The 23,769-nt window shown below is 47.8% G+C and overlaps 1 protein-coding gene and 1 long non-coding RNA gene across 2 annotated transcripts; both read left to right on the top strand.

Annotated features, from left to right (window-relative positions):
• Positions 1–6,238: 6,238 nt before the first annotated feature.
• Positions 6,239–7,064, top strand: LOC136482572 (uncharacterized). The gene is made up of 3 exons (XR_010765125.1): positions 6,239–6,363; positions 6,588–6,808; positions 6,970–7,064. It is a non-coding gene; the product is annotated as an uncharacterized lncRNA (long non-coding RNA).
• A 31-nt stretch (positions 7,065–7,095) lies between these two features.
• On the top strand, positions 7,096–20,654 carry LOC136498117 (B3 domain-containing protein Os03g0620500-like). Its single transcript, XM_066494060.1, has 3 exons — positions 7,096–7,632; positions 7,719–7,756; positions 20,453–20,654. The coding sequence occupies exons 1-3, from the start codon at positions 7,096–7,098 to the stop codon at positions 20,652–20,654; spliced, it is 777 nt and encodes a 258-aa protein (XP_066350157.1).
• Positions 20,655–23,769: the final 3,115 nt, after the last annotated feature.

Here is a 23,769-nt window from a genome sequence, read left to right as displayed (position 1 = left end):
GGCTGCACAAAAGAGAAGAGATTGCATGTGTTAGACTCAAAATTGAAAATTTTAGCAGCACCTCCCCTGCACGGGGCGGTTTCCAACCTGCAAGAAACAACGGCACGAAGGCCGATAATCACAACGGCACGAAGACCGACAATCCCAACGGCACGAAGGCCGAAAATCACAACGGCACGAAGGCCGACAATCCCAACGGCACGAACGCATTAAACTTTCATACTCACAGGAGTGAAGTGTCGAATCGGAGCTGGAGCTGGCAACTGCACTTGGACACCCGATGCTTGCCCGATGGTTTGCATGATCTGATACATGTCCGCCATCTGCTTCTTCGTGGCCTCCAGCTCTGCGGTCAGGTGCGCTTGCGTCTCCCTTGTCTCTGCCAGCTTGGCCTGCAGTGTTTCAATCACATGTTTCAGTATTGCAAATCTGATCAATGTGTGTAACGTTCAATGTACGACGAGTGAAACCGGAATTACCTGAAGTTCGTCGACCCGCGACAGTGTTGGAGTAGGCCGTGCACGTATGGGAAGGCTTCTGGCCGTGCTCCGTGCCCTCACGTCAGAGAGAGAGGGTGTAGAGCTCGAGGAGTCGGCGCCGTCTACAATCCACAACCGCCCATGCTTCCTGCCTTGCCCTAGCCTCACGATCACCTCTGTCTCAAGGGGCTCAGTGCTCAGATTGTGATCTGAGCCACGGAGCGCCCTAACCGCCTCCACGTAGTCTCTGACCTTAGCGTGGACGCTCGGGTCAGAGTAAGCCTGGGTAGTGGCATCCGGGTTGAAGATGACATCGGATTTCACCGAGCCCATGTGGGACACAGCCCATGCCCCAAACTCCAACACCGACACGTCCGGGTGTTCCACCTCCTACGAGAAAGACGGCAAGATGATTAGAAATCAGGTAAAATTAAGCGTTAGAATAGATAAATGACATCTCATACAAGTGCCTACTTGAATGCGGGGAGGTTGCAGCTACCTTGGTGGTGAGTTGGACCGGGTGGTGGGGAGGTGCACAATCAGATGCTGCATCGACAAAAAGAAGCTGGGTGAAAAGATCTTCTCAAGCTCATAGACCAACTCAGGTGCCATAGTTTCCAATTCTGTAATGACGGCCGAAGATAGCTCCTTGGCACAAAGCTGGTGAAAGAAGTAGCTCAACTTTGCCAGCACTAGCCAGACATGCTCAGGGACATAGCCTTGAACCATTGATGGAAGTATCCGCTCAATCCATATGTGGTAGTCATGACTCTTCATCCCGTTGACTCACAGAGTCTCTAAGTTCACTCCCCTACTCAGATTCGCTGCATACCCATTAGGGTCCATTAAATTCTTGATCCATCGAAGTACTTCCCTCCTTTGATCGATTTTCAAGACATAGGAGGCCCTAGGCCTTCTCCACTGCTTTCCTATTGAAGGAGGCTGCATCTCTAGGTTTGGCCTATCGCACAACGTCGCCAGGTCTACTCTAGCCTTAGGGTTGTCCTTAGACTTGTTAGTGTCCATGAGCGTTGCCTAAAGTGCCTCGGCGATATTCTTTTCAGTGTGCATGACATCAATGTTATGGGGCAGTAGGAGGTCATCGAAATAGGGGAGCCTCGTCAAGCCGGACTTATGAGTCCACATATGTTGCTCACCATATCCCACAAAACCACCATCTTCATTGGGCATGAGAGCATCTATCTGAGCACGAACCTCTGCCCCAGTCCTCAAGCGCGGTCTAGGGTCCGTCACTTTGACACCTTTCATAAAGCTCTTGACATCTTCTCTGAATGGATGGTCAAGAGGGAGGAATTGACGATGTTTGTCGAACGACGAATACTTGCCACCCTTCTTCAACCATATGAACCTCATAGGTTCCTTCCATATTGGGCATGGGAACTTCCCCTGAACACACCAGACGCACATTAACCCGTACGCTAGGAAGTTGTGCAGGGAGTACTGGTACCAGACGTGCATTTTGAAGCTAGTCTTCGTAGCTTGGTCGTATGTCCACACCCCTTTGACCCAAGCATCGATCAACTCATCTATCACAGGCTCCATGAAGACACCCATATTACTCCCCGGGTGTCCAGGGATTATCAACGATAGGAACACGATATGCCGTTGAAAGGAGACGCCGGGGGGAGATTTAGGAGGATGATGAACACGGGCCAACATGTGTATGGTGCAGCCATCATGCCATATGGATTGAACCCATCTGTTTCCAGTGCGACACGTACATTACGAGCCTCCTCTGCTTTGAGAGGATGCTGCGAATTGAAGTACTTCCATGCATCAGCATCGGATGGATGTATCATCTTCTCAGGATCGTACCGTGTGCCATTTTTGTGCCATGTCATCTGTTTCGTGGATTCCTTGGTCATGAATAGTCGTTGGAGCCTCGGTAGGAACGGAAGGTGTCGTAGGACTCTCATGGGGATCTTAAGCTACCTCTTCTGGCCATCGCCTGAGTCTACCTCCACGTACCTAGAGGATTTACACTTCGAGCAGTACTTTGCATCCGCGTGTTCTTTCCTAAATAGGACACACCCCTTCGGACACACATGTATCTTGTCATACGGCATCTTAAGTGCAAGAAGGAGCTTCTCTGACTCGTACAAGTTCTTTAGCATAATGTGTGTCTTCGGTAGCATATCGCTCCACACGGCCACCATCTTGTCGAAGCCTTCTCGACTTTGGTTTAACTTGGCCTTCAACCCCATTACGCGACCAATGGCATCCAGCTGAGAAACATTAGTATGATCATGAAGGGGTCTCTGTGCCGAGTCCAACATCAGGTAGAAGGCATCTGCGGCAGCCTCCATCTCCTCCTTGTCACATCCTTCAGCGAACTGAGCTTGGCACGTGTCATCCAGCATGTCTGCTACCCCGGCATCATCATCGAAAGCCTTGAGCCATGGTCTCACCACCTCCTCCCTGATACGGTCGGCTTCACCATGGTGGATCCACCGGTGGTAGCCCGGAGTAAATCCAAACTTCACAATATGTTTACCCATGGTTAACCTATCTTTGCTTCTTCTGTTATCACAACCGTCGCACGGACAAACCACTAGAGAATGGCCTCAAGCACTCTCGCCAAATGCATGCTGTAAGAATTCTTCAACCTTGACTATAAACAGCAAGTCATAATCGTGCTCGTCTCTCCGGAGCGTGTACATCCACTCACGGTCCTTCATCCTTTAATAGACGTATCAGCACATATGAGTCACCATCAATTGCATCTACGTGGTGTCTCTACTCTCTAATAGGTGAGGATAGGTCCTAATCCCACTCGCGGATCCGTAGATGAGGTTACTTTCCATGCTCCGCTCCTATCCAAGACGGAATTTCGGCAGCACCTCCCCGCTGTTCTCCCGATACACGTCCTGCAAGGGAGAGTGTGTATCCGGAGAACAATAGGGGGTGATGCCAAAACACTGTCTTGGACCGGAGTGGACCATGGAAACTAACCCATCTATGCATCCGCGGGCTGTCCAAAAAACGTGGACAATCCGAAACAGAAACGCTCGTAGATATGCAAAGACCTGCATAACTCCGACCGTATCTCTTTCGGACGGGAGATGCCTAACTGGGATCAGCAACCTAAGACCATGATACGGGTTATACCTAGGGTGCTAGTGAGGTTAGGCTAGCAGGGCTATGGTGAGTCGGTGCAGTGGCGCCACGACATGGTGTAGGCAAACCCGCAACGCTGACGAAGACAATCGGGGTCACCGAGGTCCCTCCACCGGGGCCTCCTCCTGCATAAAAAGGCAATACATTAGTGACAATTGAAAATTTCAATAGAACCTCCCCTGCACGGGGAGGTTTCAAAAACCTACAAAAAAGATCGGCACGACGGCCAACATCCACAAAACGGCTCGATTGTCGAAAACCACATAAAACAACTATTACTACTAACAAGGGCTCGATGGCTAACATCCATTGCACGATTTGAATAGAAAGGGAAGGGCGAACCTAGTGTGCTCGTCGACAGTGGGCGGAGTCGGGAGCGGGGTGCCGAGGGCACGGCACCGCCGCTAATGAGGCATGGACAGTGGCCGGGGCTCCTCCTCCCTTCTTCCTCCTCCCTTCTCCTCTCCACCTCCCTTCTCCTTCTTCCTCCTCCCTTCTCCTCTCCTCCCTCCCTTCTTCCTTCTTCCTTCTTCCTCCTCCCTTCTCCCTTCTTCCTCCTCTTCTCTTCCTCCTCTTCTCCCCTTCCCTTCTCTCCCTCCTCCCTTGCTCCTCCTACCTCCCCTGCTCCTATGAGCGGCGCGGCCAGGGAAGGGACGATCGGGACACGGCCGCCGCTACCGGAAATGGCCGACCGGCACTAGCCAGCCACCTCTGGGCGATCGAGGTGAGGGGGGCCGAGCCGCTAGAAGCTGCCGGGGCGTGGCGTGGTGGGCGCGGTCGGCGACGGGCACGGTCGCGGGCGAGGCCGGCGGAGGGCGCGGGTGCGGGCAAGGTCGGCGGCCACCTCTGGACGGCCGAGGTGAGGGGGGCTGGGCCACGGGGAGCTGCCGGGGCGGGGCTCGCCGGCGGCGGGGATTTGCCGACAAGGGCGCGGCAGCGGCGGCTGGGGTGGGCGCGGGGGAGCGGGCGGGTGGCTGGGGCACGGGGGTTGGGCCGTGCGGGGGTTGGGCCGGTGGGGATTTAGTGTTTTTTTATTTCAACTTTGCCGAGTGCCCCCTGGGCCGGCACTCGGCAAAGCCCACTTTGCCGAGTGCCCCGCATGGCACTCAACAAAATATTTTTTTTTTGATTTTGGGCCCAAATTTTTTCTGGGGCCTTGTGACAGTATTTCAAACTCTATTTTAAAATTTGGGGCAATTTTGACTTTTTTTTATATATTTCATTAGTTTATTTCGTTTCGTCGAATTTTTCGGGATATTTCAAATTTTAACTGCATGTACATGGAATAATGGACTTTGGTCATCCAAAAATTAATACTCATGATATTTAGGGTATGTTTAGGCCATATCCAGGAACTCGCATGAAATATCGAGCATCTCGTTGACGTAACATGTCGAGGTACTTGCCGAAAATGTGATTTTAAATTATATAAAATGCAAACGAAGTCCGAAAATCACGAAACTTGTTGAGGCGTCGTGTTATCGCATGTGTAGGCTGTGGTAAAAAATTGAGAAGGTTTCGGGCAAGTTGTGACGCCGGATGCCAAAAACCCAGACATCTCCACATGTGTTCTCAATTTTTTACCACAGCCTCCACATACGATAACATGACGCCTCGACGAGTTTCGTGATTTTCGGACTTCGTTTGCATTTTATATAATTTAAAATCACATTTCGGGCAAGTACCTCGACATGTTACGTCAACGAGATGCTCGAGATTTCATGTGAGTTCCTGGATACGGCCAAAACATACCCTAAATATCATGAGTATCAATTTTTGGATGACCAAAGTCAATTATTCCATGTACCTGCAGTTCAAATTTGAAATATCCTGAAAAATTCGACTAAACAAAATAAACTAATGAAATATATAAAAAAGTCAAAATTACCCCAAATTTTAAAATAGAGTTTAAAATACTCTCACAAGGCCCAGAAAAAAATTTGGGCCCAAAATCAAATTTTTTTTTTTGCCGAGTGCCATGCGGGGCACTCGTCAAAGTGGGCTTTGCCAAGTGCCAGCCCAGGAGGCACTCGGCAAAATATGTTTTTAAAAAATAAAAAATATTTTGTCGAGTGCCTGGGGCTGACACTCGGCAAAATAAGCTTTTAAAAATAAAAAAAATTGCCGAGTGCCTGGGGCTGGCACTAGGCAAAATCAGTTTTTTAAAAAAAAAAATTTGCCGAGTTCCAGCCGTTAGGCACTCGGCAAAATCTGACGGCAGGTGGCCATGGTCACGGGCCGGCCACCTTTTGCCGAGTGGGATCTTTGCTGAGTGCCGCGACACTCGGCAATGCCCAGTTTTGCCGAGAGCTGGGCTTTACCGAGTGCCTGGCACTCGGCAAATCCACCTTTGCCGAGTGCTTTGTTTTGTCGAGTGCGGCACTCGGCAAAATATTGCTTTGCCGAGTGCCCCGATAAAAAACACTCAGCAAAGTCCAGTTTTCCAGTAGTGAAGAGAATGACTCGTTGCTGTTCCAGCACATTGAGAAGGCCCGTTTTAAGGTTCTGATAATCGATCCTGATGGATGTGAGAAAGTCTTTACGTGCGATGGGATCAGAATCAGTTCTAGTAACATCCAAGAACGAGACACGGATTGTGTTGATGTTTCAGATAGGTCCCATGACCATGCCGACAAATCATCCAGAGTTCGTAAGAGAGTCTCTAGCTGTCAGAGGAATTGTCCAAGTCAACGTAGAAAAGCTGCAAGGATTACCACAACATCAGCCTCTTCGTCTGAGGAATCAGGTTATTATGTTATAATAATTGTTGGCTGCCTTATACCTGCATGAAAATAATTTCTTTTTGTTAAATATGCCTGTGTGCAATGAGCTTTGGTTTGATTTAGGAGGCATTTGTTAGGAAAAAGGCTATACTCCATACTAAATATTGAATGCTAAACACTATGAGAACCCCACGTCACTAGAAGTGGCAAATTCTGGTTGTGTAGTAATTATATTAGTTATGTGCAGGATCAGATTCTGACGGCACCGCTGAATATCAATGGTCTTCAGGTTTTGATGATGATCCTAAGACAAATGCGGCTCCTGATTATGTCTTATCATGTATGAGTATTCTATCTGATGAACAAGAGGAGCAAGTAGATGCACTTATCAAGCAAATCCAGCCTGAAACTACTGTATTTGTGGCACTAATGAAGCCCGGCAATGTGAAAACACGAGGCCCTAAACTCGTAAGCTGCTGTCTTCTCTTTTGTCAATTAAATTGGTCTAATCCAATCCTGCAAATGTTCAACCTTTTTTAGTCAGCTCTCACTCAGCTGTATGAACCTCTTATATATAGTCTATATTCGAGTCATATTTGCTGATCCATCCCATTCCCGTCTGGAATTAGGTAATTCCTAGCGCTTATGCAGCCGTGCACTTCCCACACAAAAATCAAGTCGTGACGCTTCAGCGGCCAGGCAAGAGCAAGAAGTGGCATCCCAGGCTTAACGTCAGAAAAGATAGAAGTTGCCATATGTTAATGGGGCCTTGGTCACACTTTGTGCAAGATAACCATGTGCAGGAAGGTGACATCTGCATCTTTCAGCCATTGAAGACTGCTGGCGTAAGGTTCACTCTGATGGTTCATCTGATTCATCAGTCAAAGGTTGGTACATTATTACATGATGAAAAAAATGGAAACAGTCCTAGTCCAGCAGGAGGAACAAGCTCCAGTAGAGGCAAAACAATGAGGGCAAAGGCAAATGATCTTAAGATTGTGCACTCAACTGATGGCAAAGCAAAGGCGGAGGTGACGCCGATAGCGCGTGTTAAGGAGGAACCGGCCGATCCGGGACCTTCTAATTCCAAAGGTCATTGGACTGATGATGAGTCAGACGATTCTGGTGGACCTTCTGAAGCAGGTCTTTACATTCTGTCAGCCCATGCTCATTTGGCTGATGAGCAGAGGAAGAAAGTTGAAGATATAGTTGGCAGCATTCAGTGCCAAGTTCCCATTTACGTGGCAGTGATGAACAAGACCAGTGTTGCTGTCAACGGCACCTGCGTCTTAGTAAGCAGCTCAAGAACCCTTTTTTTTCTCTCCCCCCTGTGGCTATTTATTAACAAATTGTATGTATGTATGCATGAATGAAACAGTACTTCGGCAAGCAATACACCAGCAAGTACCTTCCACACGGCACTACTGGAAAACTGTACTTTGCCGAGTGCCTGAGACTTTGCCGAGTGCTTTTTATCGGGGCACTCGGCAAAGAAATATTTTGCCGAGTGCCGCACTCGGCAAAATAAAGCACTTGGCAAAGGTGACTTTGCCGAGTGCCAGGCACTCGGCAAAAGTCCCACTCGGCAAAAGGTGGCCGGCCCGTGATGGCGGCCACCTGACGTCAGATTTTGCCGAGTGCCTAACGTATGGCACTCGGCATTTTTTTTATTTTTAAAAATTTATTTTGCCGAGTACCAGCCTCAGGCACTCGGCAATTTTTTTTTAATTTTTGAAAATCAACTTTGCCGAGTGCCCCCTGGGCCGGCACTCGGCAAAATATTTTTTTTATTTTGGGCCCAAATTTTTTTCTGTGGCCTTGTGACAGTATTTCAAACTCTATTTTAAAATTTGGGGTAATTTTGACTTTTTTTGATATATTTCATTAGTTTATTTCGTTTCGTCGAATTTTTTGGGATATTTCAAATTTGAACTGCAGGTACATGGAATAATGGACTTTGGTCATCCAAAAATTGATACTCATGATATTTAGGGTATGTTTAGGCCGTATCCAGGAACTCACATGAAATCTCGAGCATCTCGTTGACGTAACATGTCGAGGTACTTGCCGGAAATGTGATTTTAAAATATATAAAATGCAAACGAAGTCTGAAAATCACGAAACTTGTCGAGGCGTCGTGTTATTGCATGTGGAGGCTGTGGTAAAAAATTGTGAAGGTTTCGACCAAGTTGTGACATCAGATGCCAAAAACCCAGACATCCCCTGCATCGCCCGACCTTGAGCACCCCCAGCCCGGTCGCACCGCCCACCTGCTCTACTCGGTCCCAGCGCGCGCATCCCCGGCCCGCCATCGCCGTCACCCCCGCTCCGCTGTGCCAGCGCGCCCACGCCAGCGCGCCCCCGCCCCTGCATCGCCCACCCCGAGCACCCCCCAGCCTGGTCGCGCCGCCAGGCCTCGTGGCTCCCAGGCGCGCCGCCGCCATACAGCGCAGCCCGCCGCTGCTGTCCGCGCGTGCTGCCACCGCCGGCGCGCGCGGCCGTCCTCCCCTACACGCGCCGGCCCCGCGCGCCCTCGTGCTCCCCTGGTCTTGCCGCCAGCTTGGAAGAAGGAGGAGGAAGCAGCAGTAAGAAGAAGAAGGGAGGAGAAGAAGGAAGAAGAAGGAAGAAAAAAGAGGAGAAAGAAAGAGAACGAAAAGGAAGAAGAAGGAGAAGGAAAAAAAGAAGAAAAAGGAAGGAGGAGGAGGAGGAGAGGAAGGAGGGGGAGGAAGCCGAGGTGGAGGGGAGGAGGAGGTGCCTTGGCCGTCTTCTCTGCGTGCCCGTCCCGCCGACGCCCCTACCATCACCGAACCGCCTACGAGTGTGGGCAAGGTATATCCACCCTTTCTCCGCTCGGCCTTCGTGCCCCTGTGCTTATCGGCCTTCGTGCCGTTTGTGATTGTCGGCCTTCATGCTATTATGATGTCGGCCTTCATGCCGCTGTGCTTATCGGCCTTCGTGCCGTTTGTGATTGTCGGCCTTTGTGCCGTTGTTTTTTGTAGGTTTTGGATACCTCCCCATGCAGGGGAGGTGCTGCCGAAATTTTGAACTTATAGTGTCATGTTTCTTCTTTTGCAGAGCAGGACCTGTCGAAGGTGACCCGGAGGTCCCTGATCGTCTTCGTTGGCGTCGTGGGTCTACCTGCACTGCGTCGACTCGCCACTGCCTCGCTAGCCTGACTTCACCGACACCCTAGGTATAAATCACCTCTTTTTCGCTTGTCTATCATCGTAGATCGGTGTAGCCTAGTTAGGCGTCTCCCGTCCGAAAGAGATATCTTTGGAGGTATGCAGATCTTTGCATATCTACGAGCGTTTCTGTTTCGGATTGTCCACGTTTTTTGGACAGCCTGCGGATGCGTAGATGGGTTAGTTTCCATGGTCCACTCTGGTCTAAGATGGTGTTTCGGCATCACCCCCTGTTGTTTTCCGGATACACACTCTCCCTTGTAGGACGTGTATCAGGAGAACAGCAGGAATGCGCTTCCGAAATTCTATATCGGATAGGAGCGGAGCATGGAAACAAACCTCATCTACGGATCCACGGGTGGGATTAGGACCTATCCTCACCTATTAGAGAGTAGGGACACCGCGTAGATGCAATTGATGATGACTCATATGTGCTGATACGTTTGTTAAAGGATGGAGGGCTGTGAGTGGATGTACACGCTCCGGAGAGACGAGCACGATTACGACTTGCTGTTTATAGTCAAGGTCGAAGAATTCTTACAGCATGCATTTGGCGAGAGTGCTGGAGGCCATTCTCTAGTGGTTTGTCCGTGCAGCGGTTGTGACAACAGAAGAAGGAAAGATAGGTTAACCATGGGTAAACATATTGTGAAGTTTGGATTTACTCCAGGCTACCACCGGTGGATCCACCATGGTGAAGCCGATCGTATCAGGGAGGAGGTGGTGAGACCACGGCTAGAGGCTTTCGATGATGATGCCGGGGTAGCAGACATGCTGGATGACATGCACCAAGCTTAGTTTGCTAAAGGACGTGATAAGGAGGAGATGGAGGCTGCCACAGATGCCTTCTACCTGATGTTGGACTCGGCACAGAGACCCCTTCATGATCATACTAATGTTTCTCAGCTAGATGCCATTGGTCGCGTAATGGAGTTGAAGGCCGAGTTAAACCTAAGTCAAGAAGGCTTCAACAAGATGGTGGCCGTGTGGAGCGATATGCTACCAAAGACACACATTATGCCAAAGAACATGTATGAGTCAGAGAAGCTCCTTCTTGCACTTAAGATGCCATATGACAAGATACATGTGTGTCCGAAGGGGTGCGTCCTATTTAGGAAAGAACACGCGGATGCAAAGTACTGCCTGAAGTGTAAATCCTCCAAGTATGTGGAGGTAGACTCAGGCGATGGCTAGAAGAGGCAGCTTAAGATCCCCATGAGAGTCCTATGACACCTTCCATTCCTGCCGAGGATCCAACGGCTATTCATGACCGAGGAATCTGCAAAACAGATGACATGGCACAAAAACGGTACATGATACAATCCTGAGAAGATGGTACATCCATCCGATGCTGATGCATGGAAGTACTTCAATTTGCGGCATCCTCTCAAAGCAGAGGAGGCTCGTAATGTACGTGTCACGCTAGCAATAGATGGGTTCAATCCATATGGCATGATGGCTGCACCATACACATGTTGGCCCATGTTTGTCATTCCCCTAAATCTCCCCCTGGCGTCTCTGTTCAACGGCATACCATGTTCCTGTCATTGATAATCCCTGGACACCTAGGGAGTAATATGGGTGTCTTCATGGAGCCTGTGATAGATGAGTTGATCGATGCTTGGGTCAAAGGGGTGTGGCCATACGATCGAGCTACGAAGACTAGCTTCAAAATGCACGTATGGTACCACTACTCCCTACACGACTTCTTGGCGTACGGGTTAATGTGCGCCTGGTGTGTTCAAGGGAAGTTTCCATGCCCAATATGCAAGGAAGCTGTGAGGTTCATATGGTTGAAGAAGGGTGGCAAGTATTCATCATTTGACAAACATCGTCAATTCCTCCCTCTTAACCATCCATTCAGAGAAGACGTTAAGAGCTTTATGAAAGGTGTCAAAGTGATGGACCCTAGACCACACTTGTGGACTGGGGCAGAGGTTCGTGCTCAGATAGATGCTCTCGTGCCCAACGAAGATGGTGGTTTCATGGGATATGGTGAGCAACATATGTGGACTCATAAGTCTGGCTTGATGAGGCTCTCCTATTTCGATGACCTCCTACTACCCCATAACATTGATGTCATGCACACTAAAAAGAATATCGCTGAGGCACTTTGGGCAACGCTCATGGACACTGACAAGTCTAAGGACAACCCTAAGGCTAGAGTGGACCTAGCGACGTTGTGCAATAGGCCAAACCTAGAGATGCGGCCTCCTGCAACAGGAAAGTAGTGGAGAAGGCCTAGGTCCCCCTATGTCTTGAAAATCAATGAAAGGAGGGAAGTACTTCGATGGATCAAGAATTTAATGTACCCTGATGGGTATGCAGCGAATCTGAGCAGGGGAGTGAACTTAGAGACTATGCGAGTCAATAGGATGAAGAGTCATGACTACCACATATGGATTGAGCGCATACTTCCGTCGATGGTTCGAGGCTATGTCCCTGAGCATGTCTGGCTAGTGCTGGCAAAGTTGAGCTACTTCTTTTGCCAGCTTTATGCCAAGGAGCTATCTTCGACCGTCATTACAGAATTGGAAACTATGGCACCTGAGTTGGTCTGTGAGCTTGAGAAGATCTTTCCACCTAGCTTCTTCTTGCCGATGCAGCATCTGATTGTGCACCTCCCGACCAAGGCACGGTTGGGGGGGCATGCAGGCCTGTTGGTGCTATCCAATTGAGCGATGTCTAAAGACTTTTCGCAAGAAATGTACAAATGAAGCTAGAATTGAGGCTTCCATTGCAGAGGCAAGCATTTGGGAGGAGGTTGCAAACTTCACGACATCCTACTACAAGCTGAACCTTCCTAGCAAGCATAATCCACCCCCTCATTATAATGCTGGCGAAGTTGAATCGACCCTCAGCCTTTTTAGATGCCAACTAGGCAGCGCAAGTGGATCGACCCCTAAGAGATTAGATCTAGAAGAGTGGTGCATAATCATGCTACATGTGTTCTCCAACCTTATCGAGGTTGCGCCATTCATTAAGTTCTCAACGAACTTGTTTCAATACGACGTCACTATTTTGTATCGAACCCCATTGATTCTCTTTGGTACAGGGAATTTGTTCATCAAGAGTGGCATCAATCAAGGGATCCTACCCTGCATGAACATGATACCCTTCTTTTAGAGGGTGCGGGAGCTAGGAGGCCTAATTTCATTTCTTGGTTCAAACAAAAGGTCATATGTTCATCGATATTCCTTAGTAGCTCGTACGTTCCAATAGTATAACGATGTATCATGCATGAGCTTGCAGGCGCAAACCAATGCATCCATGAGTGATGAGTTGAGATAGGTTGCAAACGGCTTCAAGTTAAGGGTGAAGTCATATACCAGTTATGACGTGAACAGATATCGCTTCCGCATGTCAAGACACGAGTAGACTCGGCTGAAAGCTCTAGTTTGGTTTTGGTGAATTGATGAAACCCTAAGTGCTAACCTAGTTTATCAAGTGATCATGAGATAGGTAGCACACTCCAAGTTGCAAAGCAAACAAAGATCATAGCATGAGGATGATGACACCATGATGATGATCAAGTGCTTGGACTTGGAAAGAAGAAAGAGAAAAACAAAAAGCTCAAGGCAAAGGTATAAACCATAGGAGCTATTTTGTTTTAGTGATCAAGACACTTAGAGAGTGTGATCACATTTAGGTTTGATAGCTATACTATTAAGAGGGGTGAAACTCGTATCGGAATACGGTTATCAAAGTGCCACTAGATGCTCTAACTCATTACATATGCATTTAGGATCTAGTGGAGTGCTAACACCCTTGAAAATATTTGTGAAAATATGCTAACACATGTGCACAAGGTGATACACTTGGTGGTTGGCACATTTGAGCAAGGGTGAAGAAGTTAGAGGTGAAATGGAGTTGGTCGCAATGACGCTGGCGTCGGTCAACTGACCGGACGCTGGGTCGCTCTGCGACCGGACGCTGAAGGGATGCGTCCGGTCATGTTGTCGGTCGGCACAGTGGTTAGGGTTAAGCACCGGACGCTGGGCTGTGTCCGGTCAAGCATGACCGGATGCGTCCGGTCGGTAAAAACATGTTTTGGACCCTTACTGTAAACGACCGGACGCTGGGGGTCCAGCATCCGGTCAGCTCTGTCGGAGCATCCGGTCAACATGTCGACCGTTGAGATCAAATGTTCACTGTTGAACGCAGGAGACACATGGACGCCATCGAGCGACCGGACGCTAAGGAGCAGCGTCCGGTCAGTTGGACCGGAGCGTCCGGTCAGCCCGTGTCATGCCCAGTGAAGGGGTATAACGACTCTATTTCGTGGGGGCTTCTATTTAAGCCCCATGGCCGGCTATGGCTCACATCTTTGGCCATTTTCATTAACATAGCAACCTTGTGAGCTAAGCCAAAGTCCTCCCACTCATCTTCATCATTGATTCATCATCATAGTGAGACTGGGAGTGATCCAAGTGCATTGCTTGAGTGATTGCATCTAGAGGCACTTGGTGTTTATGTTTCGCTGTGGATTTCACTTGTTACTCTTGGTGGTTGCCACCACCTAGATGGCTTGGAGTAGCGAGGGTCATTGAGCGGAGGGTGGTGATTGTCTCCGGCTCTGATCGTGGTGATTGTGAGGGGTTCTTGACCTTTCCTCGGTGGAGCGCCAAAAGGTACTCTAGTGGATTGCTCGTGGCTTGTGTGATCCTCATCTTGTGTTGGTTGTGCAGCACCCTATTGAGGGTTTGGCGTGTGAAGCCAATTAGCGCGTGAACCTCCAAGTGAGTGAATCACCACAACGAGGACTAGCTTGCCGGCAAGCAAGTGAACCTCGGTAAAAATCATTATGTTCATCATTGATTCCGAGGTGATTGGTCTTCATTGTTTTTCATCCTTGTGATTGATTGGATCATTCATCTACATGGTGGTATAACCCTCTTGATCACTCTCTTTACTTTACCGCAAACTAGTTGATAAGCTCTTTAGTGTAGCTAGTTGTGAGAGCTTGGTTGGTTGGTTGGTGTAGCTCTTTGGTTAGCCTTTGAGAGCACACTAACATAGGGTAGTGTCATAGCTCTTGTGTGAATCAACACTATCTAAACTAGAATTGTGGTAGGTGGCTTGCTTTTTGAATAGGCTAGCGCAACACTTGCTTCGCCTTATAATTGTCTAACCATTTTATTAAGTGTTATTGTAGAAATTTTATTAGGCTATTCACCCCCCTCTAGCCATCAGGACCTTTCACTGGCCCAGTCGGAAAACCACTAATAGCCAAGTTTTTACGCCGGGCACTAATGGCGTCGAATACTACGGAATAATTGAGGAGATCTATGAACTTGAATATGAGGGTCGGGTACCTCTTACTCCTGTCATATTTAAGTGCCACTAGTTTGATCCTGCACGAACAAGACGGACCCCTCATCTTGGGCTAGTCGAGATTAGGCATGATTCCGTCTATAAAGGAAAAGATGTCTATATTGTGGCTCAACAGGCCGTGCAGGTGTATCATACGCCATACGCGTGCCATGACAAAGACCATCTTAAGGGTTGGTCTATTGTGCACCAGGTATCTTCGCACAGTAAACTACCTATTCCAAACGATGAAGATTACACCTTCGACACAAACACATATGATGGAGAGTTCTATTAAGCAGATGGGCTACAAGGGAGCTCTGAGATAGTCTTACCTGGTGTGACGACCGCCATGGGAGTAGACAATGAAACGGTTGATGACGAGGACCCTGGAGATGTAGTGCTAAATCCGAAGGACATTCAAATACTTGAGCGATTCCATTTAGGCAAAGACAATGAAGAAGACACAGAACCTTCAAATAGTGTTGCCCATTTGGACAATTTTGACAGTGATGATGAGACCTATGACCCCAATCATGAAGATTATTCCTAAACCATGTAATACTATGTTTTTATTAAATTTTGTTATGTTTATTCATTTTGAACTATTTGACATGTATGTACTAACGCTTGTTGTTCATTCTTTGTACATTATAGGTGACAGAACAAAGATGGTGGGCAACCGTTCACCGAGGCAGGTGCTCTTGGTGTACCAGAGGCTACGCCCTCCTGATGGAGGTGAGGGGACGTCTTTGCCCCCAGCAGCGAGAGTAGGCCCGGGTCACCCTAGCACGGGGAGGGGGAGGGGGAGGGGGAGGGGCCGGGGTCGCCCCAGGAGGGACCCGCCTCCTCCCGTGGCTCTCGACCAGCCGAAGGACCTGTCTCCTACCCTAGAGGACCACGTGGCAGCCACGGGCACGACCACAGACACTCCGTTAGGGGATGAGGAGACTCAACAGATGGAGGATAGTTCTGCTTAGTCGGCTCCCTACCTACAAGGTCCCACAAGCCTTCCTCCGGTTCCGCTTCCTGACCGACGCCCAATGGTTCGTCTAGTGGGAAGAAGGTAAGTAACTATAGATGCTATCACTAGTACTTCATATGATACGTTGAAAATCAAAAGAGAAACTGATAATTTTTCATAATCACTTATGCAGGGGCTGGCTAGTTCTGTTGGGTGCTCTTGACCCCCCACGCACCCCTGCTACCGTCCTGGGATGTCTGTGCAGGAAACACTTCCCTGGCCTTATGGACTTGAAAGAGGGGAGGTGGGAGCCGGCCTGGTCATGGGACAGGTACAAGCTTGGCTCGAATGACGAGTAGGACAACAAGCAGGAGCGGGTTTTGGCAGACTTTTGGGTAAGTGTCTCACAACATAGCTCAATAAATCTACTACATTGCTTAAGTCTTTTATTGAAATAATGAACGGATACATCGTGTTTGTATGCAAAGGTACTTCAAGGCCGAAGAAGGTAGAGAGACCCTAGCGGATCAGATGGCACACAGAGCCTGTAAGAAGTATGTTGGTGACATGATTCATGAGGCGCGACTCTAGGCCCACGTCGACTACTATAGGTCCATCAAGAAAGAGCTCCTCAACAAAACCGGCTCAAGAAAGGTGGCGCTAACCAAGGAGCAGTACCTTCAGGTAGGTGAATAATATTGATTCATTTTGAGATTTAGTAGGTCCAGAATTGATCTTCTTATATGTCAAACACTTGATGATGTGTAGGTGCCAGCCTCGTGGTGCATGTCACATAGATAGGCATGGTCAAGGATCATGGACAGGTACCTTTGAAAGCTCTAGTTTGGTTTTGGTTAATTGATGAAACCCTAAGTGCTAACCTAGTTTATCAAAGTGATTATGAGATAGGTAGCACTACTCCAAGTGATGAAGCAATGACGAAGATCATGACAATGGTGATAGCATGGTGATGATCAAATGCTTGAACTTGGAAAAGAAGAAAGAGAAAAACAAAAGGCTCAAGGCAAAGGTATAAAATGTAGGAGCCATTTTGTTTTAGTGATCAAGACACTTAGTGAGTGTGATCACATTTAGGATAGATAGCCATACTATTAAGAGGAGTGAAACTCGTATCGGAATGCGGTTATCAAAGTGCCACTAGATGCTCTAACTCATTGCATATGCATTTAGGATCTAGTGGAGTGCTAACACTCTTGATAATATTTGTGAAAATATGCTAACACATGTGCACAAGGTGTTTGTAGGGTTGAGATGGGTTTGGGTCCCTCTCTCCCTCCCGCCGAGCTTGGGTTTGGGTCCGCGTTTTCGGGAAAATGAAATATCTATTTTCTATTGCGCCGGATGCAAAATTCTTGGTGGTTGGCACACTTAAGCAAGGGTGAAGAAGTTAGAGTTGAAATGGAGTTGGTCGAAATGATGCTGGCGTCGGTCTAGTGACCGGACGCTGGGTCACTCAGCGACCGAACGCTGAAGGACTGCGTTCGGTCGAGCTGTCAGACAGCACAGTCGCTGGGGTTGAGCACTGGACACTGGTCTACGTCCGGTCAAGGTGGACCAGACGCGTCCGGTCGAAAAAATATGCCTCGGGGAGCTTACTGGAAACGACCGAACACTGGGGCTTCAGCGTCCGGTCAGTTTTGACCAGAGCGTTCGGTCAGCTTCATAGCCGTTGAAATCTGACGAACAGCGTTTGAAGCTGGTGACACGTGGCGTCCATCGGGCGACCGGACGCTGAGGGCCAGCGTTCGGTCAGTATGACCGGAGCGTCCGGTCAGAGCGCGTTTTGCCCAGTGAAGGGGTATAACGGCTCTATTTGATGGGGGCTCTATTTATAGCCCCATGGCCGGCTCAAGGGACAACTCTTGCACATTTTCATTGACATAGCATCCTTGTGAGCTTAGCCAAAGCCCTCCCACTCATCTCCATCATTGATCCATCATCATTGTGAGATTGGGAGAGAATCCAAGTGCATTGCTTGAGTGATTGCATCTAGAGGCACTTGGTATTCGTGTTGCGCTACGGATTTTGCTTGTTTCTCTTGGTGGTTGCCACCACCTAGACGGTTGGAGCAGCGGTGAAGGATCGGCACGAGTTGGTGATTGTTCGTGGCCGCCTTCGGTGATTGTGAGGGGAGTTGTACCTTCCCCGGTGGAGTGCCGAAAGGTAACTCTAGTAAATTGCTCGTGTCATTGAGTTACCTCACTTGTGGGTCGGTTCTTGCGGTGTCCTATCGTGTGGACGAGGTTTGTGAAACACCTCTTAGCCACCGAACCACCAAGTGTTGGTCGACACAACGGGGACTAGCGTGTTGGCAAGCACGTGAACCTCGGGAGAAAAATCGGTTGTCTCTTGTCATTTGCATTCTCCCGGTGATTGGCTTGATCTTTATCTTGTGATTGGTTCATCCCCTACACGGTGGTATAATCACCCTACTTACTTGTTTACATTCTTGCAAACTAGTTGATACAAGCTCTTTAGTGTAATTAGAATTGAGAGCTTGCTTTATTATTTACATTCATCTAGTTGAGCTCTTTGGAGTAGCAAGTTTGTGTGCCTAAGTAATCATTGCAACTAGAATTGTTGGATAGGTGGCTTGCAACCCTTGTAGAGCTAGAGCAAGTTTGCATTACGCTATTTGTCATACTAATCAAATTGCTCTAGTTAATTTGTAGATTTTTAAATAGGCTATTCACCCCCCCCTCTAGCCATATTAGGACCTTTCAACCTTGACCTGGCGTACATCGCAAAGCACGAGCAAGGCAAGCGGAAGCGGGCACTGAGGACCACTCCAACTCACCACCAAGGCAGCCGCAACCTCCCCGCATTCAAGCGGGCACTTGTACGAGATGCCATTTATCTATTCTAACGTTCAATTTTACCTGATTTCTAATCATCTTGCCATCTTTCTCGCAGGAGGTGGCACACCCGGACGTGCCGGTGTCAGAGTTTGGGGCATGGGCTGTGTCCCACATGGGTCTGGTGAAATCCAGTGTCGTCTTCAACCCGGATGCCCCTGCCCAGGCTTACTCTGACTCGAGCGTCAACGCTAAGGTCAGAGACTACACGGAGGCGGTTAGGGCGCTATGTGGCTCAGATCACAATCTGAGCACTGAGCCCCTTGAGACAGAGGTGATCGTGAGGCTGGGGCAAGGCAGGAAGCACGGGCGGTTGTGGATTGCAGACGGTGTCGACTCCTCGAGCTCTGCACCCTCTCTCTTTGACGTGAGGGCATGGAGCACGGCCAGAAGCCTTCCCATACGTGCACGGCCTACTCCAACACTATCGCGGGTCAACGAACTTCAGGTAATTCTAGTTTCACTCGTCGCACATTGAACGTTACACACATTAATCAGATTTGCAATACTAAAACATGTGATTGAAACACTGTAGGCCGAGCTAGCAGAGACAAGGGAGACGCAAGCGCACCTGACCGCAGAGCTAGAGGCCACGAAGAAGTAGATGACGGACATGTATAAGATCATGCAAACCATCGGGCAAGCATCGGGTGTCCAGGTGCAGTTGCTAGCTCCAGCTCCGGCATGCCGTTGTGATTTTCAGCCTTCGTGCCGTTGTGATTGTCGGCCTTCGTGCCGTTGTGATTGTCGGCCTTCGTGTCGTTGTTTCTTGTAGGTTGGAAACCTCCCCGTGCAGGGGAGGTGCTGCCAAAATTTTCAATTTTGAGTCTAACACATGCAATCTCTTCTCTTTTGTGCAGTCTCCGTCGGCGGGTTCAAACAATCCCGCTAGCGTGTCACCGGCGGCTGATCACGTCAACCTTTCGTCGCAGTCCGATCCTTCACCGCTGTCTAGGGGGCCACACCTGCAGTCTCCGTCGCCGCAGTAGGGATGTTGAACTTTGTGATGTTGAACTTGTAATAATAAACTTGTGATGTTGAACTTTGGTGCATTTGTGATGGATTTATTAAATATGCGTGTGCTTGTGATATATAATGCATGTTGGTGATATAGATGTGATGATTGATGTATATATATATATATATATATATATATATATATATATATTGTCTGTTATAATGGAATGTAAAAAAAAATTGCAATTCTCGGGGTCTTTGCCGAGTGCCATGGGCAAGGCACTCGGCAAAGTTTTTTTTTTAAAAAAAATTCTTTGCCGAGTGCCTCGCCGCGGCACTCGGCAAAGTATTGTTTTTAAAAAAATCTAGAAATTCTTTGCCGAGTGCCTAAACAGGGACACTCGGCAAAGAAATTATTAAAAAAAAACTTTGCCGAGTGCGGCAGGGGCACTCGGCAAAGTAATTTTTTTTTAAAAAAATAACTTTGCCGAGTGCCTGGGCTGGGGCACTCGGCAAAGTAATTTTTTAAAAAAATAATTTTTTTGGCAAGTGCTGGGTCGGGCACTCGGCAAAATAACCGTTAACGGCCGGCGCGCAACGGCCGAAAATATTTTGCCGAGTGCCGCCCCAAGCACTCGGCAAAATTATTTTTTATTTTGTCGAGTGCCCCGATAAAAAGCACTCAGCAAAGACCCTTTGCTGAGAAAAATTTTGCCGAGCGGATTTTGTCGAGTGCTACACTCGGCAAATCCTTTGCCGAGTGCAAAGGGCTCTTTGCCGAGTGTAAAAACACTCGGCAAAGCCGTGGCCTCCAGTAGTGCGGGGAGCACACCGTGACGCTCGTGAGGAACGGGAATAGCGCGGCATGGAAGGTGAAGATGCATGCGCAGATGTTCAGTAAAGGCTGGCGTGGCTTTGTCCGCGACAACCGCCTCAACCTCGACGACATCTGCCTATTCCAGCTGACCAAGGACGACATCAAGATGCTTACAATGACGGTCTATATCATTCGCCATGTCTAACATTGCTAGTTTCTACCAGCTGGTTCGATCGTGGCATTAGGATAATAATAGAATAATGCTGCTTTCCAGAACTTCATGCTGCAATACTAAATGTTGCATTTGCTGTGATATAAGAAAAGGACGAAACTTAATTTGCTGATGCACTGAATATCCTTTGTTACAATATATTGTTATATATTTGGATCTGTAGGTCTCTTCCGAGATTTCTGGTTGCTAATAGGTTTAACTGCTGCAACCGAAGTTCGTGAATTTTTAACCCTGGAATTTCGGATTTTGAACCCTGGAATTTTAGGTAATTTCAGTGGTGAATGAAAGAAAAATCCAAAATTTATAAACACTAATTCATGTGCTATATAACCCTAGCATCAGATTTTCTATTGTGGCCACACCAAGTTAATTGTGCTATGTGCAGTGGACTAATGGAGACCGGACCTCACCTGTCCTGCACTGCCCATACGTTCAAGAAGTGTGGAAGCTTGTTTCGGGCCAGGAGCAGTTCAATGTAGCTCAGCAAATTCAGCAATCAAATTTCGACAACATAGCTGAATGGTGCGAAGCTGCCCATATATTGTTATTATATTTGGATTTGTAGGTCTCTTCTGAGATTTCAGGTTTGTTACGGTATTTGGACTTGTAAACCATCTTGACATAAAAGTTGTTGACTACAAAGTTGTATATCTCTTTAAACTCTACAATGTTGATGCAAAGTTTATCTTCATCCAATCTAATATAACAATGTTATGATTTTTTTTGTGCAAAACAGGACCTATCACTGTTGTTTCGTGACTTCAACCGGCAGTGATAGGTTGTGTGCCTATCACTGCCTGTTGAAGCCATGAACTGGCAGTGATAGTTCACTTATCATTTTTTGTTTCGTGGTTTCATCTAACAGTGATTGTTCACTTGTCACTATCGGATTAAACCATGAACTGGCAGTGATACTATATCACTGCTGGGTCCAAATAACCGGCAGTGATAGTCCGGAAGTGATTATGAGTTTTGGCATAGTGGATGGTCTTTATCTGTCCCAAGAAAAATACATTCAGGACCTTCTTGATCATTCCTCTCTCACTGGTCACCACACTGTCGAGACGTCCATGAAGCTTAATCTTCATCTTCACCCCACTGATGGTGAACCTCTTACTGATCCCACTCGGTATCATCATATTGTTGGGAGTCTTCTCTATTTGGGTGTGACTCGTCCTAACATTTCGTATGTTGTGCACATTCTGAGTTAGTTTGTCTCCGCTCCCACTCAGCTCCACTATAGTCATCTCATTTGTGTCTCGGATTATCTTTGTGGGACCATTTCTCGTCGTATGTTCTTTCCATGTTCCAACTCTTTCCGGTCCAAGCATATATATTCTGACGCTACTTAGGCTAGTAACTCCTCCGATCGTCGCTCTCTTTCTGCCTTGTGTGTAGTTCTTAGTGGTTCTCTTATTGCTTGGAAGACTAAGAAGCAAACACTATTTCTCATTCTAGTGCAGAGGCTGAGGATCTTCGTATTTTTGTGTTTCCATGCTGAGACCTCTTTTGTCTGACAGCACTGGTGCTCTTACCATTGCACAGACCCAGTCAAACTTGAGCTTACTACGCATATTGGTGTTGATGCCTCTTATACTCGGGCACATGTACGAGATGATGTTATTGAGCTTCGCTTTGTGTCTTTGTGCCCTTAGTGCTTTAGTTGGCAGATTTTTTCACGAAAGTTGTTTCTTTTTGTTCAAACTTAGTCTTTGCGACCCCCTAAGTTTGAGGGGGAGGGGGTTGTTAGATATATGTGTGTTCTTATATTTTCATGTTTGTTATAAGGGTCATGTACATATTTGGGCTTTAGCCCTTCTTCTCAATACAACCACTATTCCAACATACGTATGCACGCAATGTTAGGAATTTAGACATTTTCATGTTTAATTTGATCCAAAATATAGTAGTAAATTTGTGACAACAAACATGTGCACGAGCGAACTACCAATGTCAACTATGATGAACATACTGATCATGTTTAATAGCACAAAAACAACCTTACTGAATATAGAAACAGTAAGATTAGAAATATACCAGTGGAGTATACCCAGCGGAGGGACCCATGCTCAAGGCACCAGTGGCTCCATACGCACTAGTCGACATAGTGTACTCGACGTCGCAGACTACAGTTGCAGGACAATGTTCACAATGTAGTGTCCCTCAGACGTCCACCAGGAAGAAAACGAAGTCGTTGATCAAATCGGCAGCGAGCCGTCATGCTTGACGCTCCCCAAAAACCTGATCGCCCGGCACACCCGAGCAGGTGTCACAGACGCGGGCGTGGTTCCGAAGGCCTACTCTTCCAATTCTTCGTGCGCGTAGAGAATCAGAATGAGGAAAACTCGGGAGCAGCTCAACAAAGAAGAGAGGGTGCGGTATATTCTATTTCCTATAAGGAAAACACTCATTCTTATAACATGGAAGGTGGAAAGTGTAGAAGATAAACCTAGACGTCATGAAATGCTCATCAATTACTGGTAACCGCTGTTGAATATGGGAGTTACTATTAACTAGAGCCATAATCATAGGAGTTATTAGTAACCGCAGCCATTGTTGAGAATTATTATTTAGTGCTTGTCGACGAAATATGGTCGGCAGTCTACCTAGGGGTATGTCCAAGGTAGTAGATTGTCGGCAGACAGATGCGCAAGCTACAAACAAGATGGTGACACAAGACAGACATGAGGTTTTATCCAGGTTCGGCCGCCGTGAAGGCGTAATACCTACGTCCTGCGTCTGATTGTATTGATGTATGTCAATGAGAGATGTTTTTTAGAGGGGTCCCCTGCCCGCCTTATATAGTCCGAAGGGTAGAGTTACAGATCTGGAAACTAATCCTAACTAGTTACAATTGTCATAGATGGTCGGATAAGGATTCCTATTCTAACCGACCAGGATCTTGCTTGACCTCCAAATCTATCTTGATTCCTTGCGCGGGATTCCGAACAGATCGGCCGGGCCGCGCGTCGTCTTCTAGTGGGCCAGGCCCCCTGATCCGAGTCGACCCAAGCCTAGCCGTAAGGGTATAGGGGTCAATACCCCCACAGTGCTCAAGTATGGATTAATCCAACAGTGTCTTTTCACC

This window comes from Miscanthus floridulus, chromosome 1, assembly GCF_019320115.1.
Source record: "Miscanthus floridulus cultivar M001 chromosome 1, ASM1932011v1, whole genome shotgun sequence".
In the NCBI taxonomy this organism is placed as follows: Eukaryota; Viridiplantae; Streptophyta; class Magnoliopsida; order Poales; family Poaceae; genus Miscanthus; species Miscanthus floridulus.
Note: the sequence above shows the minus strand (reverse complement) of the source record. Positions and strands in the feature narration are given on the sequence as shown.

Excerpts from the sequence above, each read along its gene's own strand:
- LOC136498117 (XM_066494060.1), top strand. The coding sequence starts at position 7,096 with ATGTTAATGGGGCCTTGGTCACACTTTGTGCAAGATAACCATGTGCAG. Across the intron at positions 7,633-7,718 it reads TCAACGGCACCTGCGTCTTA|TACTTCGGCAAGCAATACAC; the intron begins GTAAGCAGCTCA and ends TGAATGAAACAG. Across the intron at positions 7,757-20,452 it reads ACCAGCAAGTACCTTCCACA|CGGGGAGCACACCGTGACGC; the intron begins CGGCACTACTGG and ends CCTCCAGTAGTG.